We start from the raw sequence: 23,830 nt of genomic DNA, 5'->3' as shown, positions 1-23,830 counted from the left end.
CTTTCCCATGGCTAGTACCTAGGACCTATACTATCAGCGGGGGGTCAGAATTACTTATTCGGGCACCTTTGGGACGTCACTCTTCGTATCGTAAACAACCCGTTAGAGGTCGAAATAGGTATCTAGTGCTTCGTCGACTCCACAAGTCCTGGGTAATCCATCACAGAACATTGAACAACCAGGGAAAACTAATCAAATGTCTTTTGTCTTCAATATGCAGTGCATATATACATACTTCGTATGAAAAAGCGAATATCATTCGCGGTGATAACATATACTATATATCCATTCAATTGGAAACTACCCGCTAATTTCGCATACGAGAATAACAAAAACAAATGGGAAACCGAAAGCTCGGCGCTTCAGGTTTCATGTAATAATATTCGGGTACACATTTATACCCGATATTAAATTCGATGTGGTACTGACATATTATCTTTTAGGGAGTACCAATTTGACGCAAAAGAGGCAATTTTGACTTACTGTAATTTGGTTAATAATGGTTAGATTTTCACCAAACTTTTCCATGTGCTGTTCCATATTAAAGACTAATTTTTTACAGAAGACGAACTTAAAGGGGCTTCACAGTAAATTTGCAATATATATTTAAATACTGTTATTAACCTTATTTTAGCAGATATCGGTATCGTCATAATTTTCTTCAGATTCTTTTGATAGGTAGTTTCTGAGAATGGCTCCCTAATTTAAGTTACCCTATTATGATCGCCACACTCCTGCACTCCTTTTTGCAACCGACTGATTTTGAAAGTACTAATCGAAATCTTTCATTTCATACCCCGCATGAATATATTAGGTGAAAAACAATTTTGCATATATGGCTTTCGGTTTCCCCACTTGTTTCATTGCTGTCTTCTTGAATGCCGGAAATTTTCAAACTTCCGCCAATATGCCGGTTATTCCGTTGCTTCTTTTTTTCACACAATAGGTAGGGACATTCCTTAGCTATATCGCCTTCTCCCCGCAACTTCTCCGTGAATCCAGCCGATCTATCGCGACCCATCCGATTTGAACTTTTCCTGCCGCTAAAAACTTCTGCGCTACCTCTACTGGTAGTCGCTTTGTGGCCGTTTCAGTACTACCATAGGCCTTCCTCAGTTTTATAATGCACTCTTCACCCAGTTCCGTCAACTTCAATCGCTGCTTTATTGCAGTGTAAATTCTGCCTTTGAATGTCGAGATTCTTGCACTGAATACAGATCTCAGGTTTTTGGGCCCGCACTGTGACATTTTCCCCAAGTGAGCTTTTAACCTGGGTACGAAAGTCGGCTGTTCTGCCCAAGCTGGATTTTTTCAACTCAAAGATTTGATCGGTTCTCTGGATCCTTCCGATTTTGCTGACATTCCCAATTAGTTTTTTTTAGGTCAAAGTCAGCTTTGGCCTAATGGCTCCAATCATGTTTTTGTGTGCCTGTCCTTGGTAAACTCTGACAGCTCAATTATTTTTGCTCCAAGCTATGTGTGAAGGGTAATTCCTCAATGTCAGGGCTTTGTTCTCAATGACAAAACTCCGTCATCCTTAGCATTTAATGTGCTTTCCAAATGTTTTGTGGCCCTTGGCAATGGTGGAGATCAGAGAATTAAAGAGCTGTCCCTGAATGGGTAAATCCCTTGATCTTAGAATATCCCCTTTGGTCGTCCTTCTTGGACGGTTGCGTTGGGTGTCGAAACCGTCTTTGGTGACCACCCATTCCTTTTCAGCTCATTATTTTCTGCCTTCGTTATTGGTGTTCTTGGCAAAGTCTTACATCGTTTGATCACCTCTTTTTCTAAATCAATTTATATCACTTGTAGTATTACCATGGTCAAGTTACCCACCACCGAGGTACTTTGGTCGAGGGATATCGACTACTGCATTTCCTCACTCCCAAATTGAGGAGGCTGTATCTGCCCCCTGGGTTCACGCCAGGCTTAAGTTATGTCACGAAATTTGGTGAGAATATGTTGTCTGTACACGCAACATCACCATATAGTGGAAAGAGGGGCAACATGTTTTTTTCTTGTTACAGAATATGCCCATGTGGGTATCAAATGAAAGAGCTCAATTAGTTCTTTTCGAAAATGAGCTTATGTCTAATATTGGATGTAATACAGGAGAGTAAGAATTCAAAAAGCATGCCCAAAAAGTGAAACAAATCTTGTTCTCAGATCTAACCTAGCCGGAATTCTAAAAAAATACAATGCATCTACACAAAATCTTGGCCTTAAATTACATCCCGTTTCAATATCTTCTTAAATTAAATTAATAATGGCATATTAGTATATTTTACAAATTTAACCAAAACCTCCCTAAATTCTTTCTGGAAGTACAAAATTTAGGATCAGAATAAGTAACCCATCTATTATTACCAAAGTAACAGATTGTCCAAGTTTTGTATTTCACGTGAATTTATTGCACTGTAAGACTTTTATGACGTCATCATCATATAAAGTAGACTCATAGAACAGCCAAGTTAAAATTTGGAGACCAGTAGTATTCTGAATTGTCAGCTATTTACGAGTGTAAACAATGTATAGAAAGTTTCTGACACAAGATGAACACAAAACCTTTTTTCGGGAACGTGCGGCTTCCGGTATTCCGACTTGTTATAAAAGAAATGCAACAAACCTTTTATACTTTTATACTACTAAGCGAAGGCAAACAGTTAGAGCTTTCTTCAAAATTTCGTGTTTGGGGTCAACGAGTATTAAATTGAGTGATTTTAGAGGTTTCCTATTCATAGGACACCAGCGAGCCAGTGCCTACGCTGGATAGCAGGAAATCGTAGCTTAATGGGGACAATGTACGCATGTGCAAACAGTTTAACTCAATAATCAAAGAGGTTATTGCATGTGAAGAAGGTTAGGGGTAGGTTGCTGATGAGCTGCAGGGAAAGGCAGAAGAAACAATCATCAAAAAATACTGTCCAGGATTGATTAGAAAAATCTTTAGTGAAGTCATGTTGCTCCTTTCTTACGAGGTTGTCGTAGTTTGAAGCCAACAAGTCATTGGATATTTTAAGGCGAGGCGAGAGGGAACCAGAAAAATATGACGACAGTTTTCAGCAAGAGATCCTCCTGGAGTTCGGGAAAGATAGTAGCATCTTGTTGAATGTAATAGTTAGTGGGCGGAAAAAGTTCGAATGCCGATATCGGCGTTAAATTTGGTATTGAGAAACCCTGCCCAGGAAGGAGGCACAGCAGAAAATATTCGGCGACCGCAGGCGGATTGCGGAAGACGAGGGGGATAAGAGCAAATCACACTATACTTGAGTCGGCAGTAGTCCTTTCCTACTTGCATGAAAGGGCGGAGTAGAATTCTAGCAAGTAAATAATATGGAAAAACATATAGAATAACATTGCTCATTAACCACTGTTGAAGCTTATTTAAGAAATCCAGTTAGTTCACCGCTAGTTTCATGATTTTATTATTTCAATTATTCGCCATTACTTGGGTTCTGACAGTAGCATTCCTAAAAATATATATATATATTATATGAAGCAGTCATATAAACCTTTTACTGTAATCCTGTGTGGGTTCTTTAATGCGGATATTAACCTCTTGACCCGACTTATAGCTGTTTCGACTATTCTCATTATTTTTACCTACTTTGAACAGCCAATTTATGATTTCTCATAGTCCAGGTTTAATATTGTCTACTTGAGAGCATAACATATGTTATATATATGTCCTGATATAATTCTGTGAAACTATTGTATATACTTCGCTTGCACTACTTCATCATGAAATTAATTGGGTTGTTTCTCTGTACGCTTTTCAGCTCAACCAACCGCTGTGAAACAATTTCATGGCATCAATAACAGGTCGATTGAACTGGTATCAAATTTGGCTTCTCCGGCATCCCCTATTTTGCCCATCGCGAATGGAGGTAGTTATAAATCCGACAGTCTCAAAAGCTTATTGAAGTACACGAAGCAGCACGTGGTCTCCCCAATTGGGGCTGTTAATGACAGCAATGCAACGCAACCTCACAAAGCAACCAAGCCAAACAGGACTAGTTTGAATAATGATCGAGCACCATCCATGATTATTAAGGAGAGCGTGATAGTGAGCGGGCTAAAGGAAAGTGAATATTCAGCTCAGGTGGTAAACAGAGGCGGTGGCCGTGGTCAAAGTAGCTCAGTTCGAGTTTGTCCACCAGGTACGGTGAGTGTTTCCTTTTCTTTATAAAGTACCTACAAACGTTTATGCATTTCAAAAGATAGAAGCCATATTCCTGTCGGTGGTTTATGTTTGGAAGTGAAGTCAACCACAGGTTTTGGGGTCAAAATAGAAACCGTTCTATCGTTTGCAGAGTTTTTCTATTAGGGTATATTTCTCATGAGCTTTACTTTGAATACTCATTGCAACGAAAATCTTAACTATGAAATTATTCGAGTTGTTTATGTCCCATTTTTAAATTAGCGTGTCTTTCTAAGTGAATAATTTCCAATCTAAGTTCGAATAATGTTTTGAACCAGAGAATCATTCCAAGCAGGCAGAGAATATTAAATTCGTTTCGACTGCGTTTTCTTTTTAAAATTTTTTGTAGAAGAAATCCTTATTCAATTTGAGAAACTAGTGGGAACGCAAGAGCGGTCTGGACTGGACAAATCCTTTCCAAGCGAATTGAACTACTACCTGAAACACCCTCGATAATCACTGGGATGGCACTACTCAAGCATGACAACTAGAAAGGACGAATTTTCTAGGCTGTGCACATAGGTTGAAGTTGTGTCGTAGTTGCGGAGAAAAAAAACTACCTTCCGAAGGATTGCAACAAGAACCCTCTATTTCTCGCTCTGCAAAGCAATTATAGATCAGGACTATAAACATATAACTGGTAGTAGCAGATACCCACCCTTAAGAGGTAGGTTTTTGCAGCTGCTAGGAATAATTACAAGTATAATAGGATATGCCAAACCTCTTTATGTTGTTGAAAATGGTATCATACTGTCAGGGTGAATTTGCCCCATGCCAAGACCGAGTTTTTTCCATTCAATGCATAACATTCCAAAATTTCCATAATTAAGCACATCATTTTTAAGGTTTTGTTTGCAAAACAAAACTTTATTAAAATCGGTTCAATGTCTGTCTGTCTCTCTGCCTGTCCGTCTTTTTTTTCTTTTTTTCTTTTTTGAGGAGGAAGAAATCTTCAAAAGACACTGTTCTGGACACACCAGCGTGTGCGATTTTTACCCACTAAAACCACCCCCGACTCTCTCCCGCCCCGCGGAACCACTATAACGGATCGGAGTCAGCTTATTCTAGCTTAGTCACCTTTCTTCTTTACGCGGCGCACTTGACCGCGTTTTTCTCCTCTCCTCTGCCTTTCGCAGTTTATTTTGAATAGATGCGATCATTCAGTTGACCGCATCCCAATTATCTTGTTGTGCTAGCATTTTCGCCATCAGATTTTCTGGTACCAGCACCTTTCCTAGAGTTTCCTCTAAATTCTTCCTTTCTTCCACAAATCTCGGACAGTGGAGTCCTCTGGGACTCCGTCGCATGCCGTCCGGGCATGATGGGTCGTTGCCCTGCGGCTGGATACATGTCTCAAAGAAGATCGCCTGGTGATCGCTGCGGGTGTAGCATTCGCTGACGCACCAGGACATACCACGCGGCAGCGCAGGGCTGACAAAGTTCAGGTTTACAACTGAACCTGACCCGCTTTTCTGAAAGGTGTTCAAAGCACCTTCGTTAGCCAAAACTATGTCCATCTGCGCAAAAGCTTCTAATAAACTGCGCCCCCAGGCATTTGATTCTATACTACCCCACTCAATGGCCCAAGCGTTGAAATCACCAGCAATCACCTTTGGACTTCGTCCTCTCGCGTCGAGAACAAGATTATCAAGCATTTCCTCGAATTCAGACAGTGTCAAACTTGGTGGGGCGTAGCAGCTGTATACATATGCACCACTTATTTTTGCCCACACAAGGCCACTGGCTGCCTGGTTTGTAGTACATTGTATGGCCTGTCGACCACAAGCCCATATCGCCGCTCCACCAGTCGAATCTGTGACCCATATGCCAACGTGACGGTTTCTATATGGTTCACTTATGATGGCAATTTCCATCTCAGATTCGAACGTGGTCTGCTCAGGTAAATCTTGCGCGACCCTGCAATGATTGAGTTTTTTTTAATAAACCTCATTTTCTTATTTCAGTGAGCGTCTTCCTAAATTCCGGACATTTATCACTTCCGGAAATATGCCGGTTATCCTGTCCTTGTTTTACTTCACACAGTAGGCATTTGGGGTCCCTATTGCACTCTCTGGCAATATGGCCTTTCTCCCCACACCTTCTGCATAGATCGGAACGATCCATGCTGCTGGTGCATGCCTTCGTAAAGTACCCAAACATGAGACATTTATAACACCTCTTTAGTGAAGTCTGTTCTCTTAAACGGCAGGCAACCCATCGAATCCGAACTTTTCCGGCCGCCAACAACATCTGCACTGCCTCCACTGGTACTCGTATTGTGGCCGTTTGAGTACCGCTATAGGCTTTTCGTAAACTCACAACAGACTCCTCGGTAAGTTCTTCCAACTGGAATTGCTCCTTCAGAGCAGTACAAATTTCCCCTTTCGATGTTACTTCATCAAGATTCTTACATTGTATGTAGATCTCATGTATTGCGGCATTCTCCCCAAGTGAGTCTTTTACCTGAATGCGAAAGTCATCAGTTTTGCCCACGCTGGAGCTTTTCAGCTCGAACATGAGATCCGCTTTCTGGCTTCTTCGGATTCGGTTCACATTTCCACTCAGATCTTTAGGGTCGGGATCTGCTTTGACCTTTCTGAGTATCTATAGTACGTAGGACGGATTGCCCTTACTGGAGATAACAATCGCATCTGGACGGGTTGGCACTTTTGCTTTCCTTTTCGCTTTTTTTCTCGTAACCTTAGTCTATCCATCGTTTCCGTTCGTCTTGGGCTTCGCAACGCTGGTCGACTTTACTACATTCGCTGTACGCTTCCCATCTTCTGAGCTGTTGGTGTTCGTTTTCAGAATGTCCTGTCCGCCTTTTTTTCTCTTAGGCGCCTGCTGATTATTTAAAGGATCCCCCCTTTTTCGCGTACTCGTTTATTTCGTCATGATTCGATGGTAGTACGGTCAGGTGACACTTGGGTCGCTTGTGACACTGTTGGTGCAGCGGGGTTCCGCGTGTCCTTAGTGTCCTTTTCCTCCATCTGCGATTTATTATAAAGCACTCTAATAGTCGTCACCATATTCTTTATGGCTTAGTGCACGTTGCGCTTGTCCTTAATGGACTCGGACAGCCCAACCATTTTTGCCCCAAGCTGGGTAAAGGCTAATTCCTCCAGATCGGGACTCCGCTACCTATAAACCCCGGCAGGGTTACTCCGCTGCTTCACTTTTGGTGTTTATTGATCTTGCCTGTACTTTATCCTTCGTCGTCTTTAGCATTGGTGGAGATATCAAAGTTGATGAGCTTCTTTTGAATGGATCCTTTTCTTGTTCCTGGAGCACCTCCTGCTGTCGCGCATCTTGAACATATGCGGTGGTTGTTATCATGGTTTTTGTCGTCCAACGATCCACCTTCAGTTCACCCTTGCTTGGTCTTGCTACTGGTGTTCTAGGTAAGATCGTACTTCGCTTGAACACCTCCTTCTCCAGATCCAAATCACTTGTAACATTATATGGCCAAGTTGTCCACCACCGAGGCACTGCGGTCGATGGATATCGACGACCGGGGGCCCGCTTGCTCACTGCCAAAAGCCGCCGGTACTGGGGTTCCGAGCCCCTGTACCGTAAGTTTCTTCTTTCTCTCGTCTTCCATGGTGGTTTTATGTTCTGGGTATCTTTCCCATAGCCATTTTGGTCCACGCACCAGAGATGATCAAACACTAGCCCATGCACAGTCAGAAAAGAAAAGTGGATGAACACATATTTACACATCAATGAGTATGCCCCAATCCGCCAGCTGGGGTCGCGCCTGACGGGAGATTTGGCCACTCCTCACAGGTCTGTCTGTCCGTCTGTCTGTCGGTCTGTGCGTCTGTCTGTAACAGGCACTTTTCTCAGAAACGGCTATACCAATTGAAACGGAATTTGGTGAGAAGGTGGGAACTGTGAACGCCCAGACATGCAGTGAGTGATATCTTTCTACGTTGAAGTTAAGGGGGGGGGAGGCGTCCCCATACATGCAAGAGGGAAGTGTACATTTTTTTTTCACTGAATATAGTCATGTTGGGTATCAAATGAGAGGTATTTATTAGTACTTTTCGAATCCGGTCTCAGTTGTGCGATTTGTTAGAAAGTGGAAAGTGATGATTTCTTTAACGGACCCATTCTCAGAAACTACCTTACCAAAAAATCTGAAAATCTTGAAGCTGCCTCTATACGGTGTTCAGGCCTCAAAATATTCCTCATATCGATATCTTCTCAAATTAAGTTAATAATAGTGTATTTCCAATTTTTGGGAAAATTAAGTAAAACCCCCTTAGGTTTAACTCAGAGTTATAAAAGGTTGTAGTAGTATAGCATGTTATTTTTAAGTTTGATCAAAATCATACTATTACTAACAAAGTTACAGTAGCTCAAAGTTGACTTTACCCTGTAAATTTACTGGAACTGAATATCAATATCACACTAAAGTGAGTAGTCTGACATACTAAATGCATATATGATACATAACGGACTACGTACAAATGGAATAGTTCTGCATTCAAATAGGCTCACAGAAGAAGCAAGCAAAATCGGTCGTACCTGAAACGCCGAGTTTCCTATTTCCCGACTTGTTAAGGTATTGTGTGAAACAAAGCCTTATTAAAATCGAGTCGATGTCTTTCCTTCCGTCTGTCTGTCATACCCAATTTATTCGCATACGGCTAAAATTATTGTCACGAAAATTGGTGAGAGCATGTGGTCTGTGGATCCCTTTATATGCAGCGAATGGCGCCATTTTGTGTTATTTGAGAGGAGAGGGGTTCCCTATAAATGCGGAAGGAAGGTGTATATTTGGTTTTTCGCAGAATGTGGCCGTGTGGGGTATTAAATGAAAGGGCTCAATTAGTATTGTTCAAAACTGGTCCCATATTTGATCTTGAGTCAAACCTAGGAGAGTGACGACTCAAAATATGACCATCAATGCAATCGAAAAAAATGAAAAAATCGCACTGGTGTTTCTAAACGAAATCTAGGCCTCAAAATACATTCCGTTCAGATATCTGCACAAATAAAGTTAATAATGGTATATTTACATGTTTTAGAAATTTAGCCGCAAACCCCCTTTAGGTTCATGCTAGAAGTACAAAATTTGGAACTTGCGTAAGGATAACATAAGACATAACTTTGGGAAGTTTGAAGGAAATCCAATTATTATTAACAAGATTGTAGAAAGGGAAATTTCTACATTATATGTGAATTTTATGCATTCTAAAACGTGTATGAGGTCATCATAACATATCAATTCGTCAATACCACACAAAGTGAGCTCACATGGGTTTCGTTTTAGTTTTTTTATCAGTTACTCGAGGCAGACATATGCATGTATTCGTATTTGCATGTAAATTAAGCTTCGGGGTAGTGCCTAATTCAAATTGATATATTTGCACATTGCATATATTCAATATACGTACATTGTATTTACATATGTATACTTTTATGCACGAAGTAAATCGTAAATAGGTGCACGATCAATTTACATATTTGCTTATGGAATGTCGCATTCGGTAATAGACAATGCTTGTTTATTTAGCATGAGCATAATATTTACGTTTACAATATATATATATATATATTTAAGTTTGGAAAAACATGAAGGAATATTTTGGGCTTTTAACAATATATGAATGGAAAAATATGCATAGAAAGTTTCTCACAAAGGTGAACACAAAATCTTCATATCCCAAGCATCAGCTTCCGGTATTTCGACTTGTTGCATATCAATTGAAAGCTAACGTAATGAGGAAACTTCGTAGGTTTGTAAGTTTAAAGCACTGTTACGATATTGCATTTTCAAATTTTGCTGGAAGATGGATTTGAAACTTAAAGTTTGAACAATTTTATCATCGAAGGGATGATGACCTTTGCAATTAAAAAAATATCGATATGAAAATTTGTGTATTTTCCGAAAATGGTACCAAATCTGGGATTAAATGAGTGAGGGAGTGGAAAATTGTGATTGCTTTGGGAAGGTTAAGCTTTCTGACACAATTCACGAAAACCCCATAACTCTGTAACCATAAAAGGTAGAGTGTCAATTCCCAGGACTAATTTTCGTAAAACAAGTGGTATTATCCACCATTAAAATGTCATCGTCCACAGGAAAAACTGCATAATGGTGCCAACATTATAGTTGTTGTAAAAATTCCGCTATCGTATCGCCTACTTAGGACACTTGCTTCACCTTTAAGGATACGAAGACTCAACTCATTAATTGTTTTTTTTTAGAAATATTGTGTTAATTGGAAAAGTGGCAGCTTAATCTCTCATTGACTATACTATTACTACATGCCCCCATATGCAAGGCCCAAAGAGGGAACAATAACCATTATCTGTAAAAAATCTTGGCAAATGGTTCCGTTCTGCCCAATGCAACTTAGGCCCCCCGCACACCAGTCGACTCTTTTGCAACGTGAATTGCAAAACCGTTTTATTTGCAACTATTTCGTGACGTTTCATGCGAGTGGGAACGGGAAGCCGCACATGGGTCGACTAAAACAAAACTGATTTGTAATCAGTTTCAAACTAGTCATGCGAAACGCGCTTGCCGATTCCAAAATGGTTTCAGTCACGGGGTTGCAAAGTGATCGCCACGTTCTTCATTGTATTACCTGGAATGAACGAGCAAATAGAGAATATAGAATATAGAACTCGTAGATGAGATCAGTCAGTCAGTCCTAGGGGTTTTACGTGAGCACCTGTCATTGAGACTTAATCCCACGGTCTTCTTAAGACACGGATTGAATTTGTGCTCTGCCCCGTTGTCAAAAGCTGCGACGGTACCAGTCTATACAAAGTGCATGGCTCAGCAATTATACTGGTGGATGCAAGACCTACCTAAATCCCTATCGAGCTAAGGAGTACAGCACCCGGTTTGAAACGCAACACCACGCTGAAGCCCGAAGGTCTCTGTTCGCTTGAACGCAACCACGACCCCCATGAACATCCTACTAGGAGGCCAACCGCAAACAACCGAGCTGTACCCACATACTACAGGAATCCTCCTGAAGTATGTGAGCCCAGGGGCTATCCCGGTCTCCATGGTACCAGTATACTCCTGGTAAGGTTTCGTGACCAATTGCCACTTCAGATGAGTCCCCCTTATAGACTTTCCGGGCTGGATCATCCTCATCCATACGGATTAAGTGACCCGCCCATTGTAACTTATTGAGCCGGATTTTATCCACAACCTCACGGTCATAGTATCGCTTATAGATTTCGTCGTTATGCAGGTTACGGAATCGTCCATCCTCATGTAGAGGGTCAAAAATTCTTCGGAGGATTCTTCTCTCGAACGCGACCAAGAGTTCGCAATTCTTCCTGCTAAGAACCCAAGCTTCCGACGAATACATAAGGACTGGCAAGGTCTTATACAGTAAGAGCTTTGACCCTATGGAGAGACGTTTCGAGTGGAACAGTTTTTGTAAGCTGAAATAGGCTGTTATCGGTTGTGATTTTCGACCCTAGATAGGAGATTTTTTCGACGGTTTCAAAGTCTTAGTCTCTTATCTATATTCTTCCCGTTTGACCAGTGCGGGTTAACGTTGTTGGTTGGTTGGTTTTTGGTACTGACGTTGTTACCATATAGTTTGTCTTGGATTCATTGATGTGCAGCCCAAAATCTCGCGCGGCCTGCTCGATCTGGATAAAAGGTAGTTTGTATGTCCCGGGTGGTTCTTCCCATGATGTCAATATCGTCAGCATAGGCCAGTAGCTGGGCGGACTTAAAGAGGATCGTACCTCTTGCATTTACCTAAACATCACGGATTACTTTTTCGAGGGCCAGGTTAAAGAGGATGCATGATAGGGCATCTCCTTGTCGTATGGTCGAATGGTCTTGAGAGTGATTCTGCTGCTTTTATCTGGCCTCGCACACTGCTTTGCTGTCCCACACCTTGAGCACAAGTTGATGAACCACTTGGTGTAATTGGTCGCCTCCATGTGTGAAGATCATTTGTTGATACTTCATATCCAGGATTTCTGTTGGCTGCGATTACTGCGTCATCCATTTCCCTCTTATAGGTGCGGGGAGGGCTGTGTTGTGGATGGCTTCAGTATTAACTCTGACCTGATTGTCAGAGGGGATTTTGGGTGGTTTTGTTACTCGGGCTCGGAGCACCATTCCAACTAGATGGTGATCCGAGTCTATATTGTCCTCCCAATATGTTCTGACATTCATCTAGGGTGAGAGGTGGCGGCGTTCAATCAACACGTGGTCAATTTGGTTGAAAGTGGTCCCGCCTGGAGAGGCCCATGTATGTTTGTTGACCGCTTTGCACGCAAACCAGGTACTTCCAACGACCATTTCGTGTGACACTGCTAATTGAATAATCCGCAGTCCGTTATCGTTTGTATTTTGATGTAAGCTATGGGAGCCAACGTATCGCCTGAATACGGGTTCGTTCCCTACTTGGCTGTTAAAATCCCCAATGATGATTTCGATATCATATCTAAGATAAACTTCAAGGGTTCGTTCTATTGCCTCGTAAAAGGTATCCTTCTCCAATTCTGCAGTCTCCTCTGTATGGGCATGAACGTTAATGGGCCGATAACGGCAGTTTTCATTTTTTGGCTTACTAATAAACCTACTCGGAGCACATGGTTTACTGGATCGCCACTATAATAAATGGTGTAGTGACTCTTCTCCAGGAAACCGGTCCTTGTCGAACACATCTTTTGTAATGCTGTTACATCAGCCCTATGTTGGAATATGGAGACTCGCCTTCATCCTTCTCCGTCTGCAGCTTTTCGTTAAGAAAGAGTTCCCAGCGGTTACCACGTGGAGGTGGAGATAGGGTTTGGTAGTAGAGCTGTTGGTGTTGGTTCAGCAAGCGTTTCCCAGGTTTTATGCTCCATCGCGAGTACCAATCCACGTTTCGCCCTGGGATCTATACTACCCGACCACCCGGTGTGCGGACAAGGAACATACACTGATTGCAAACCAGTTGCACAAGCAAAATTAGAAATCATCGTGTGCGAAGGGCCTCAGAATCGCAAATGATGAATCTCGGTATCATTTTCTGCATCTTTTTTGTTACCGATGTTTTATTGCTTTCAGTTCAGATTGCAGACCGAGTTGCCTTTATTCTTCAATTTCTAGAAAACAGCACAATATTTTGAATAAAGCTGCACTCAAATGCAAAACTACTCATAAAAGAAATGAATGAATGCTAAATGGGGATTTCCAATGAAAAAGTTCAGATTGACTCAGAAAAAGTCGTTTTCAATGAACAAATAGCCGTCGAAGTGATTGAAATTGGATACTCGCCAGAGTATCTTATTTTTAACTGAATACTATTTACGTCCACATAAATTCTCAATGAAGGATCTTGTCGTTGTTTTCTGCAGAAGGAGCTTATTTTTGTATAAGTTAGAAATTCGAGCGCGCGAGGAAAACCATTTAATTCGGAGGATACTGTAATACAATTCGCACAATTTTTCATTACTAGAACTTGTTAGCGTCACGTAGAGGCCGTTGCAGATAGAAACCAAGGAGCTAACAACGAACGCCACTTAAGACGACAAGCCTAAAGTGTGCGAAATCATACATCGCTGCTATAAAGTCCGGATATCCTCCAGAAAATGAAGTGTACGCCGTAGTCATACTTGTAGATACATTATTTCAAGGAGAGTGAATTGTCTGTATAAAATATATTTGAATATTCCCAGCTGAAGACATCATCTTGAACGTTTATTGTTATAAGTGAGTGCCCCCGAGTGTCTCTTTAAAATTCAGTAACAACATTCTTTTTCTTCGTGGAAATGAATTGCTCGAAGAGATTCGGGAGTTGAAACTTTTTGAAGAATAACCCAGGAAAAATTCGATTTGCGAGAAAATGAGTTGAGATTTTCAATTTTCTCTTTTGATGCACCATATCTAGGTACTGAATGTGATTCAATTATAGGAGGGATCATACTAGATTCTACACTTTTCCCATTGTATGCAAATTTGTTTTTCATAGTAGTTGATGAGTAGTCAGATATTGAATAGAACACCCAAATTTCAATCCCTCTAATTTCACAACAATGTTGACTTTTCCTGAAGATATTATTGGCGCAATCTATTTTCACTCATCCCTTATTATTATAGTACATTCATTTTGGAGCAAAAGAAACACACTTTTCTTCGATAAAGTTCTCTTTTTAAGGTTTTGTATCAAACAAAAGTTTATTAATTTTTAATGGTCGATTTGATTTCTCTTCTATTTGGAAGAACAGTCCCTATACACAAGAAGTGGAACTTCCCCGGATGTGATACCGTTAAGACCCATGGTGTCGAGCCTTTTCAACCTCTTAATCGTCGATGAAGAATCCACCGTTAACATTCTTAACAGGACCATTCCTGAATTTCCGACCACGCAAAAGTTCCGTCGTGACGGGTTACAGATTTTTGAAATCATTGCGTTGTTTGGCATCTTCCACCTCCCTGATCACCGCAATAAATTCCTTTTATCAGTGCGCACATTACACTCAACTTCCCCCCAGATCTCATGACGACCCTTCGGAACGTGGCAGACGGCGTGTGTAGCAGCCGAACAAAAAACATTTTTGACGGTTTCCCAATGTTCATCAATATTCTCAGGCGGGTTATTAAAAATACTCGCTGTCCGTTCATGAAGATAGCTCTCCCACTATCCAGCGACAGCTGGATCATACAAGCCAACGACGTTAAACTTGGGGGGTTGAAAATCTCCAATCCTGCAAAAAGTGGCGGACGCAATAAGCAAGTGAACGTAAGCGACCATCAGATGGTGGTCTCTCTTGCTACGCACATATAGAAAACAACTCCTAAATCTACTGTTGATCGCAAAGTGGTGAAATTGTGTATATTTGTTCGTAGAAGGCTATATCGGAAGTTTCCTTTTGTGCATAACACTGTACAATTGTTAGTATTATAAAGGTCTTGAGATTCCTTATCTGAGACGTTGCTGATGTTTAGGTAGCAATAAACTTTCAAAAACTGCAAGTTACTAGATCACAAATTTCTATCTCTTTTCGCAATCTCTTAAGACACGCAGGGAAGACGGTGAGTGTATTCTTAAGACCCCAACTTACAGGGCCATCAACTTTGTTAACGAGGGCACGATTTCAGTAAAACTTTGTAGCATTTATAGATCTATTTTAAAATTGCAATTGTTCTGAACTAGAGTCCAAATTTCGTTCATGGCAGAGGTAACTCATCAAGTGCTGCCCCACCTCTGCTCTGACTTAATAGTTCTTAAATATTCAATTTGAGAATCCTTATTTGAATTTCGGTAACTGTTTCGCTTGGAATTTTTTTTGCTGATACTACTTCACCACGAGGCCGTTCCTTCTTTGCGATTAGCCTTGGTCCTCAAACCAATTAAGTTTCAAAGTACATATTTATTGGAAAACTATGTAAGATATTGCAAAAGTAAGCATGCCACTAAAACGAGGGTAAATTTTTCTTTTGAATCTTTTTTTAATGTATTTCAAGTTTTGTTAGGGTTGGGTACTGTGACTGCTTTTTCTCAATTTTCTTACCTAATTATCGATGTCCGTCTGTCTGTCTGCCTATCACACGCATTTTTCTCGGAGGGTTATAGCGATTGACACACGGTGGAATGGTGGCAACTGGAAATGCCCACACATGTAGCGAGCTACATCACTCTAAGTGGAATTTAAAAAGGGTCTCCATACATGTAAAAGGGGGTGCAAAATTTCTCTTCACATTAATGTAACCATTCAAACCAAAGGCCTCGATCAGTACTTTTAATTTCTTTCACAGATCCATTCTCAGAATTTACCCAACCGAAAAATCAAGACGTCATTATAAGCTGCCTAGACTCCTAAATACCCTGCATTCCTATATCTGTTCAAATTAAGTTGGTAATAGTATATGGCTATAATTATTACTATTTGTCTATAAAACTCCTTTATATTCATCCTAGAATCAGTTAGCGACAATGGTTATAACACAAAGCATGATCCTACGGAGTTTGGTGGAATTGGAAACTCTTGTTAACATAGTTATAGTAAGTCCAAATTGTCGCTTCAGTGCAAACTCTTAGATCTTCATCTTAGCGTGAGTATCACGCTGAAGTGAATATTCTGACATAATATATGCATACAAATTATGTGCTGGTTACAAAGAGAACAAATGTTCACTCAAAAATTTTTAAATAAAAAATACACAAAACGTTTCATACCTGAAGAGTCCAGCTTCGGATTTTCCCACTTATTTTCTTTATTTTGTACTTTTCTAAACTTCTGATATTTCTAAGTACTCTGTTGAAATTTCATAAAGATCTGGATAGTATTTTTATAATTGAAGTGCTGATGATTTTTGGGAGCCTCCGTGCGGCTGCTCTTATTAGGTGAAAAGCACATTTCAGGCTCCCTCTTCTGCGAGCTATTTGATTCTGATTTCTCAAAAGAAGCAAGAGAGAAGCAGTTTGGGCGAAACTGAAATTGTCTCAAATCAGAAGCTCTATAATGCAGGTGATTAGCTGTAAATTACAAATATAAATTATTTCCCGTTAAAAAAAATTAAAAACGTTTTCCCCGGAATAATATTTTTCAAAGATTCTTGTAAATTTTTGGGAAACTTTTGAACATTTAACTACCGATTCTATATATGTGTGCGTAGCTATCGTCCCTGCCAACTAAAAATTTGCAATTCTACAATTTGTGTGGAATAAATTGCTAAGCGCTTCAGGTATTAAAGTTTCCCTATGTGGAGATCGGTGTGTGCATGCTAGCTCCGTGTGAACATAGTTAAAAATTCCATTGCCCTATATTTTTTAAAAAACAATTTATACACTTGATCTAGAATGCCCTGTATTGATAATAGTTATACGCTTCACACTGGGAATTTATTAGCAAACTGGAAGAAGTTAAACTACAACAGATAAAAACAAATCAGAAAACCGGAAGCTGGACGCTGAGCTGAAGGGGAGCTTTGAAGTCAATTACTAAAAATTATAGTAACATACTATTATTAACTTTGTTTGAGCAGATATCGGTATGCAGGCTTTCTCGAAGGGGCACCATATGGCGGCAGACTCTTGATTTTAGCAGATTTTTCGGTTGATCAGTTTCTGAGAATGGGTCCGTTAAAGAAGTGATCAATTTCAACCACCCGCACTCCCCACCTTTCCAACAAACGTCAAAACCAGGACCGGCTTTGGAAGGCGCTAGCCAACGCCTTTCATTTGATACACCATGACTATATTTGGGGAAAAAAGTACACTCCTCTTTTGCATGTATGGGGAGCCCCCTTAAAATCAACATAGAATGATGTAACTCACTGCATGCGTGAGCGTTGACACTTTTTCACCAAATTTGATATCAATCGTTATAACTATTTCCGAGAAAAATGCGTGTAACAAACAAATATACAGACAAACCCAGTAAACCAATTTTTTTTTTTAAATTTAAGTTTTTTTTCAGTAAATTTCTAAAAGTTCGTAATTTAGTATTAGCTTATTTGAGCAGATACCGGAATGGAACATATTTTGGGACCTAGATTTCACATAAGTACACAATCTTTTTTTAGATTTTTTGGGTTGGGTTGGTTTTCAAAAATGAGTCCTGTCTCACTTTAAGTTTGTACATTTTGACTTTTTCCCGTGCACTTTACAGTAAGCACTAATCGAAACCTTTCATTTGATACCCCATATGACTATATTCGGTGAAAAAAATGTACTTCTTCCTTTGCATGCTTGGGGAGCTCCCCATCAAACTCCACTTAAATTTATAATATTCACTATATGCGTGGGCTTTTATAGTTATCATATGTCCACCAATTTTCGATCGGATTGGTTTATCCGTTTTGGAGAAAAGTGCATGTCAGACAGATAGACAGACAGACAGTGAATCGACTTTAATAAAGTTGTGTTTTACATAAGACCTTAAAAACACGTGAATTTACTGATTTTTTCTTCCATCTCCCCCATTTTGCGTGTTTTGCATAGTAACATTTTTAATGTTTTTTGTGAATTAAAACCTTATCGAAATCGATTCAATGTCTGCTTGTCACACCCAATTTACTCGGAAGAAGTTGAACCTATTGTCACCAAATTTGGTGAGACTCGGTCGAGTTACATGCGAAAACGGGATACAATTTTTTTTTACATTGAATATGGCCGCGTGGGGTATGAAATGAAAGGTCTCAATTAATACTTTTTGATACTGGCCCTATATTTAATATTGGGTGAAGCATAGGGGAGTAACCTAGAACCTATCTAACCGATAATTTTGAAAAATAATGATGAATCTATATGAAATCTAGGCTTAGGGGTTAACAATAGTATAGAACTATATTTTAGAACCCTTGTCCGGAAACCTCCTTGAATTCATCCTGAAAGTACAAACGTTCGTAACAGAATGAGTGACAGTATAGGACACAATTCCGAGAAGTTTGAAAGAAATCGGATTATTACACAATGTGAAAGTTTTCCATTTTATGTGAATTTAGTACATTCTAACGTCATCGTCTACTAACAATTCGTCTATACTAAAACAAAGTGTGCTCTTATGAATGGGGGGTTCCCCTCTCTTAGCTTCTTTTAGTTATTTGTATATCATTATTAATTACACACGGGTAGGTATGTGTATGTATATATATATATGCTGACGTAGTTTACATTGTAGTGTCTCATTTAGATAGACCCATTTACACGTTAGTACCAGCGACATTCAATATACATAGGTACTGTATACATATGTACATATGCTTTTGTCCACAAAATAAACTGGAAATATTCATACGATTAATTTATATACTTTCATATTTATGTACAGTATTCTGGAATAAGCAATGGGTTTGTTTAGGATGGGCATAACGTTCACGCCCCTACAGAGGAGACTGCAGAGTCGGAGAAGGATAACTTCTACGAGGCAGTAGAAGAAACCCTCCAAGCCTGCCCCAGATATGATATCAAAATCATACTTGGGGATTTTAATAGGCAAGTAGGGACGGAGCCCGCATTCAGGTGATACATTGGCTCCCATAGCTTACATCAAAATACAAATGATAACGGACTGCGGATTATTCAATTAGCAGTGTCACACGAAATGATTGTTGGAAGTGCCTGGTTTACGCGCAAAGCGGTACACGAACATAAGTGGGCCTCTCCAGAGGGAACGACTTTCAACCAAATTGACCACGTGTTGATCGAACGCCGTCACCTCTCAGCCTTGATGAATCTCAAAACATATAGGAGGGCCAATATAGACTCGGATCACTATCTCGTATGCATGGCAAGGTACTCCGAGCTCAAATAACAACACCACCCAGAATCCTCTCTGACAATCAGGCAAGAGTTAACACTGAAGTCATCCACAAAACAGCCCTCCGCAAGACCTATAAGAGGGAAATGGATGGCGCAATATTCGCAGTCAACGGAGGACCTGGAGATGAAACATCAACAAATGATCTTCACAACCACCTGAAGAACGTTATCATTGATACGGCCACAAACCTACTTGCCCCAGTCGCAAAAAGAGTCAGAACAGCTGGTTTGACGATGAATGTAAGCTAGCAACGGAACCGAAGAATGCTGCATACTGAGTAATGTTGCATTCTCAAAAGCCGCCGGCACGCACGGAGACATCACAAAATCCGGTGAGCGGCGAAGCGACTTCACAGACGGAAAATGGAGTCCTGGGAGAACCAAAAGGTGTATTAACTCGAAAATTATAGGCAGCAACCGCACCAGGCGCGGAAGTTTTACCAACAAGTCAGCAGGATGAAGTCTTATACACCTCGATGCTCATCCTGCCGAAACAAAGAGGGAAATCTGATTTGCGACCGAAAGGGCATATTGGAGCGATGGGTTGAGTACTTTTATAAACTACTGAATAGCCAGAACATCGACGAGTTAGAGGTCTCGCCAACTGAAGACGGCGGACAAATACTACCACCACCAAGTATAGGAGAAACAGTCCGTGCAATTCATCTGCTTAAAAATCATAAGTCGCCAGGAGCTGATGGAATTACAGCCGAATTGGTTGAATATGGGGGTGACCAACTACACCAAGTGGTTCATCGACTTGTGCTCAAGGTACGGGACAGCGAATCAATGCCTGACGATTGGCAACGAGGCATTATCTGTCTCATATATAAAAAGGGAGATATCACGCAGTGAAGCAATTATAGAAGTATGACGTCGCTGAGTACCATCTATAAGATATTCTCCCTTCTCTTGCTAGGCTGGATAGCCCCATATGTTCAGAACATCGTTGGCCCATACCACAGAGCCTTAAACCAGGCAAATCAGCAACAGCTCAGATTTTCTCTCTGCGGCAAGCGTTGAAAAACTGTTGGAATATGGACACCAGTTGCACCATCTATTCATCGACCTTAAAGCCGCCTATGATAGCCAGGTTAAACTGTACACGGCCATGAGAGAATTCGGTATCCAACGAGATTGATAAGACTGACTAGGCTGACCCTGGCCAATGTGCGAGGTCAGATAAAAGCAGCAGCTCTCAAGACCATTCGATATCAATAACGGTCTACGACAGGGGGATATCCTATCATGCGTCCTCTTTAACCTGGCCCTCGAGAAAGTGATCCGTGATCCTGAGGTAAATCCTCATTAAGTCCACCCAACTACTGGCCTATGCTGACGATATTGACATCATGGGAAGAACGGCCCGATACCTACAAACTGCCTTCATCCAGATCAAGCACGCGGTGCGAGACCTTCGGCTTCACATCAATGAAGGCAAGACAAAATATATGGTGGCAACGTCAGTACCAAAAACCAACCAACCAATAACATCAAACCGCACTGGTCAAACGGGAAGAATGATACGAGACTACAACTTTGTGACCGTTGATTATTTCCTATCCTATCTTGGGTCGAAAATCACAACCCATAACAGCTATGATGATGAAATCTGCTCATGGTTGTTGGCAGTCAACGGAGCCTATTTCAGTTTGCAAAAACTGTTCCGCTTGAAATGTCTCATCATAGGACCAAAGCTCTTACTGTACAAGACAGTGATCTTGCCAGTCCTCATGTATTCCTCGGAGACTTGGGTTCTTAGCAATTGTGAATTCTTGGGGGCGTTCAAGAGAAGAATCCTCTGAAGAATTTTTGGCCCCCTACATGAGGATGGACGATTTCTTAGACTACATAACGAAGAAATCTATGAGCGATACCAGGGCCGTTAGGTTGTGGATAAAATCCGGCTCAATAAGTTATGGTGGGCGGGTCATTTAATCCGTATGGATGAGGATGATCCAGCCCGGAAAGTCTATAAGGGTAATATCTAAGGTGGAAAAAGAAGACGATCTAGACCCTGCCTAAGATGGAGCGATGGCGTAGGCTAGGACGCCAGACATCTTTTAGGGATATCAAATTGGTGGACCTTGGCATAAAACCGGGATGTCTGGAGTTCCTGGTTAAGCAGGCCTAGAACGGATACCGGTTCTTGCTCTGTTGGTGATGATGATGATAATGTATAGTATATCTGTAATATGTGCATAGCTTGAGGTGAAAAAAAAATTTGAGTTTTTCGCTAGGAAAAACGTGCATAGAAAGTTTCTGTCATAATATGAATACAGAGCTTTTATATTCGAAGCATTCAGCTTCCGGTATTCCGAATTGTTCATCTATGTCCGTTTCCATCACCTTCTACCACGTTATAGAAGGTATCCAAAAGTAAACTCGTTATGGCTAAAACAAAAATGAATATTTCTAACGTCATATAATGCAAAATCAGTATTTTTTTCGTGGAAAATGACTAAAGCTTTTCTGAAGTGCATAAGAAGACCATTCAAACATTTGAATGAGATATGATATAAGTCGGTGGGGTAAAATATAAGGGAGCTATGATGAAAATCATGTAATTACCTGAATTAAATCAATAAAAACAAACGTGGTACTGTATGTAAGTTCTCGCAATGAATTCTGAAAATTTGGGGGATTTGAAGTCCATAGTATTTTTGAACTTTAGTAATTTTCTATTTTTAAGGTTTTGTGTAAAACAAAACCTTAATATGATAAAATGGATTCACTGTCTGTCGGTCTGTCTATCTGTCACACGCAGTTTTCTCCAAAACGGTTAAACCGGTCAGAACGAAATTTGGTGGACAGATAGAAACTATGAAATCCCACGAATACAGCGAGTTACATAAATTTAGGTTGAGTTTAACAAGGGGCTCCTCATACATGCAAAGGGGGGATTTAAAAACTTTATTCACCGGATGTAGTCTAGTAGGGTATCAAATGAAAAGTGTCGATTAATAGTTTCCGAAACTGACATTAGTTTTAGCTTGAATTGCACAGTGAGCTAATAAGAAGTCAAAATGTAAGCACTTAAAGTGAGACAGGACTCTTTTTCGGAAACCACCAAACCCAAAAATCCCGAAAAAAATCAGGAAAATGCGCTTAGATGAAATCAAGATCTCAAAATATGTCTCCTTCCGATATCAGCTCAAATAAACTTATAATAGTATATTACCAATTTTCGGAAATTTTTTGAAATTTCAAGTTATCCAAGGAGTACTAAATTACACCGGAGAGACATAGAGGACAGTCTAGTGCATACACATGTCAAATTATACCAGTTAAACCTTATCAATTTCGTGCGAATTTACCGCACCCTAAGCCATACAAATAAGATGCAGATGTCATAATTAACGAGAATAATTGAAATTTAAATGAAATATTAAAATTCCATTCATGAAGAATCTAGTTCTCCCAGCCCTTTTTAAAATTAAAATCGATTTACTGTCTGTCCGTCTGTCCGTTTTTTTTTTTGAGGAGGTGGAAATCTTCAAGGGCTTCTGGTCTGGGCACACCAGTGTGTGATATTTTTACCCACTAAAACCACCCCCGACCCTTTCTCTGCCCCGCGGAACCACCATAAGGTATTACATCACTGGGCGGAGTCAGCTAATTCTAGCTCAATCCCGTTTCTTTTAGGTGCGGCGTACGTGACCGCGCTTTTCTCCTCTCCTGTGCCTTTCGCAATTTATCTTGAATAGATGCGGTCATGCAGTTGGGCGTTTCCCAATTCTCTTGTTTTGCTAGCATTTTCGCCACCAGATTTTCTGGTACCCGCACCTTTCCTAGAGTTTCCTCTAGATTCCTCCTTTCTTCCACAAATCTCGGACAGTGGAAGAATATATGCTCTGGGTCCTCTGGGGCTCCGTCGCTATTTGGACAGTCGTCAGTTCTCCATGTCCAGTGAGCAACTGGGTGAGATTATAATTAATCTCACCGTGTCGTCTCTCCAACCACTCCTTGATGGCCGGAATGAGCCTGTGAGTCCACCGACCCTTTCCCGAGCATTCCCACCCCTCTTGCCATCTATTTATGGATCTCTTCCTCTCAGCGATCTTCGTCTTCAATAAGGGATAGAGCGGCTTCGCATTGCATCGGATATCGGTTGTTACGCCATTGATGATGATGATGATGATTGAGTTTCAAACATCTGTATGCACAATGGTTGCTACATTCGCTAACAATGGAATAAAAGCACATTCAAATGCGACTTTTTCAGGAACATTTAGAACGAAGGGATAAAATGAATTTTGTGGGTCGTTTCATTACTATTGATGAGGTATATCACCATGATCCTGAATCAAAACAAGAGGCAAAGAGTGGAGTGAACCTCTTCGTTCGGCTCCGAAACGAGTTCGTGTCCAAAAGTGGGCCTAGA

At 40.6% G+C, this 23,830-nt stretch overlaps 1 protein-coding gene across 1 annotated transcript in view; it reads left to right on the top strand.

Moving 5' to 3' along the window:
- The window catches only part of LOC119652629 (deleted in malignant brain tumors 1 protein), a 459,104-nt gene that overhangs the window by 136,619 nt on the left and 298,655 nt on the right, over positions 1-23,830 (top strand). The window contains exon 7 of the mRNA XM_038056876.1: positions 3,780-4,160. Coding sequence (XP_037912804.1) covers positions 3,780-4,160 — 381 coding nt within the window. The remainder of the gene's footprint in view (positions 1-3,779; positions 4,161-23,830) is intronic.

Source organism: Hermetia illucens, chromosome 3 (assembly GCF_905115235.1).
Source record: "Hermetia illucens chromosome 3, iHerIll2.2.curated.20191125, whole genome shotgun sequence".
NCBI lineage: Eukaryota > Metazoa > Arthropoda > Insecta > Diptera > Stratiomyidae > Hermetia > Hermetia illucens.
Note: the sequence above shows the minus strand (reverse complement) of the source record. Positions and strands in the feature narration are given on the sequence as shown.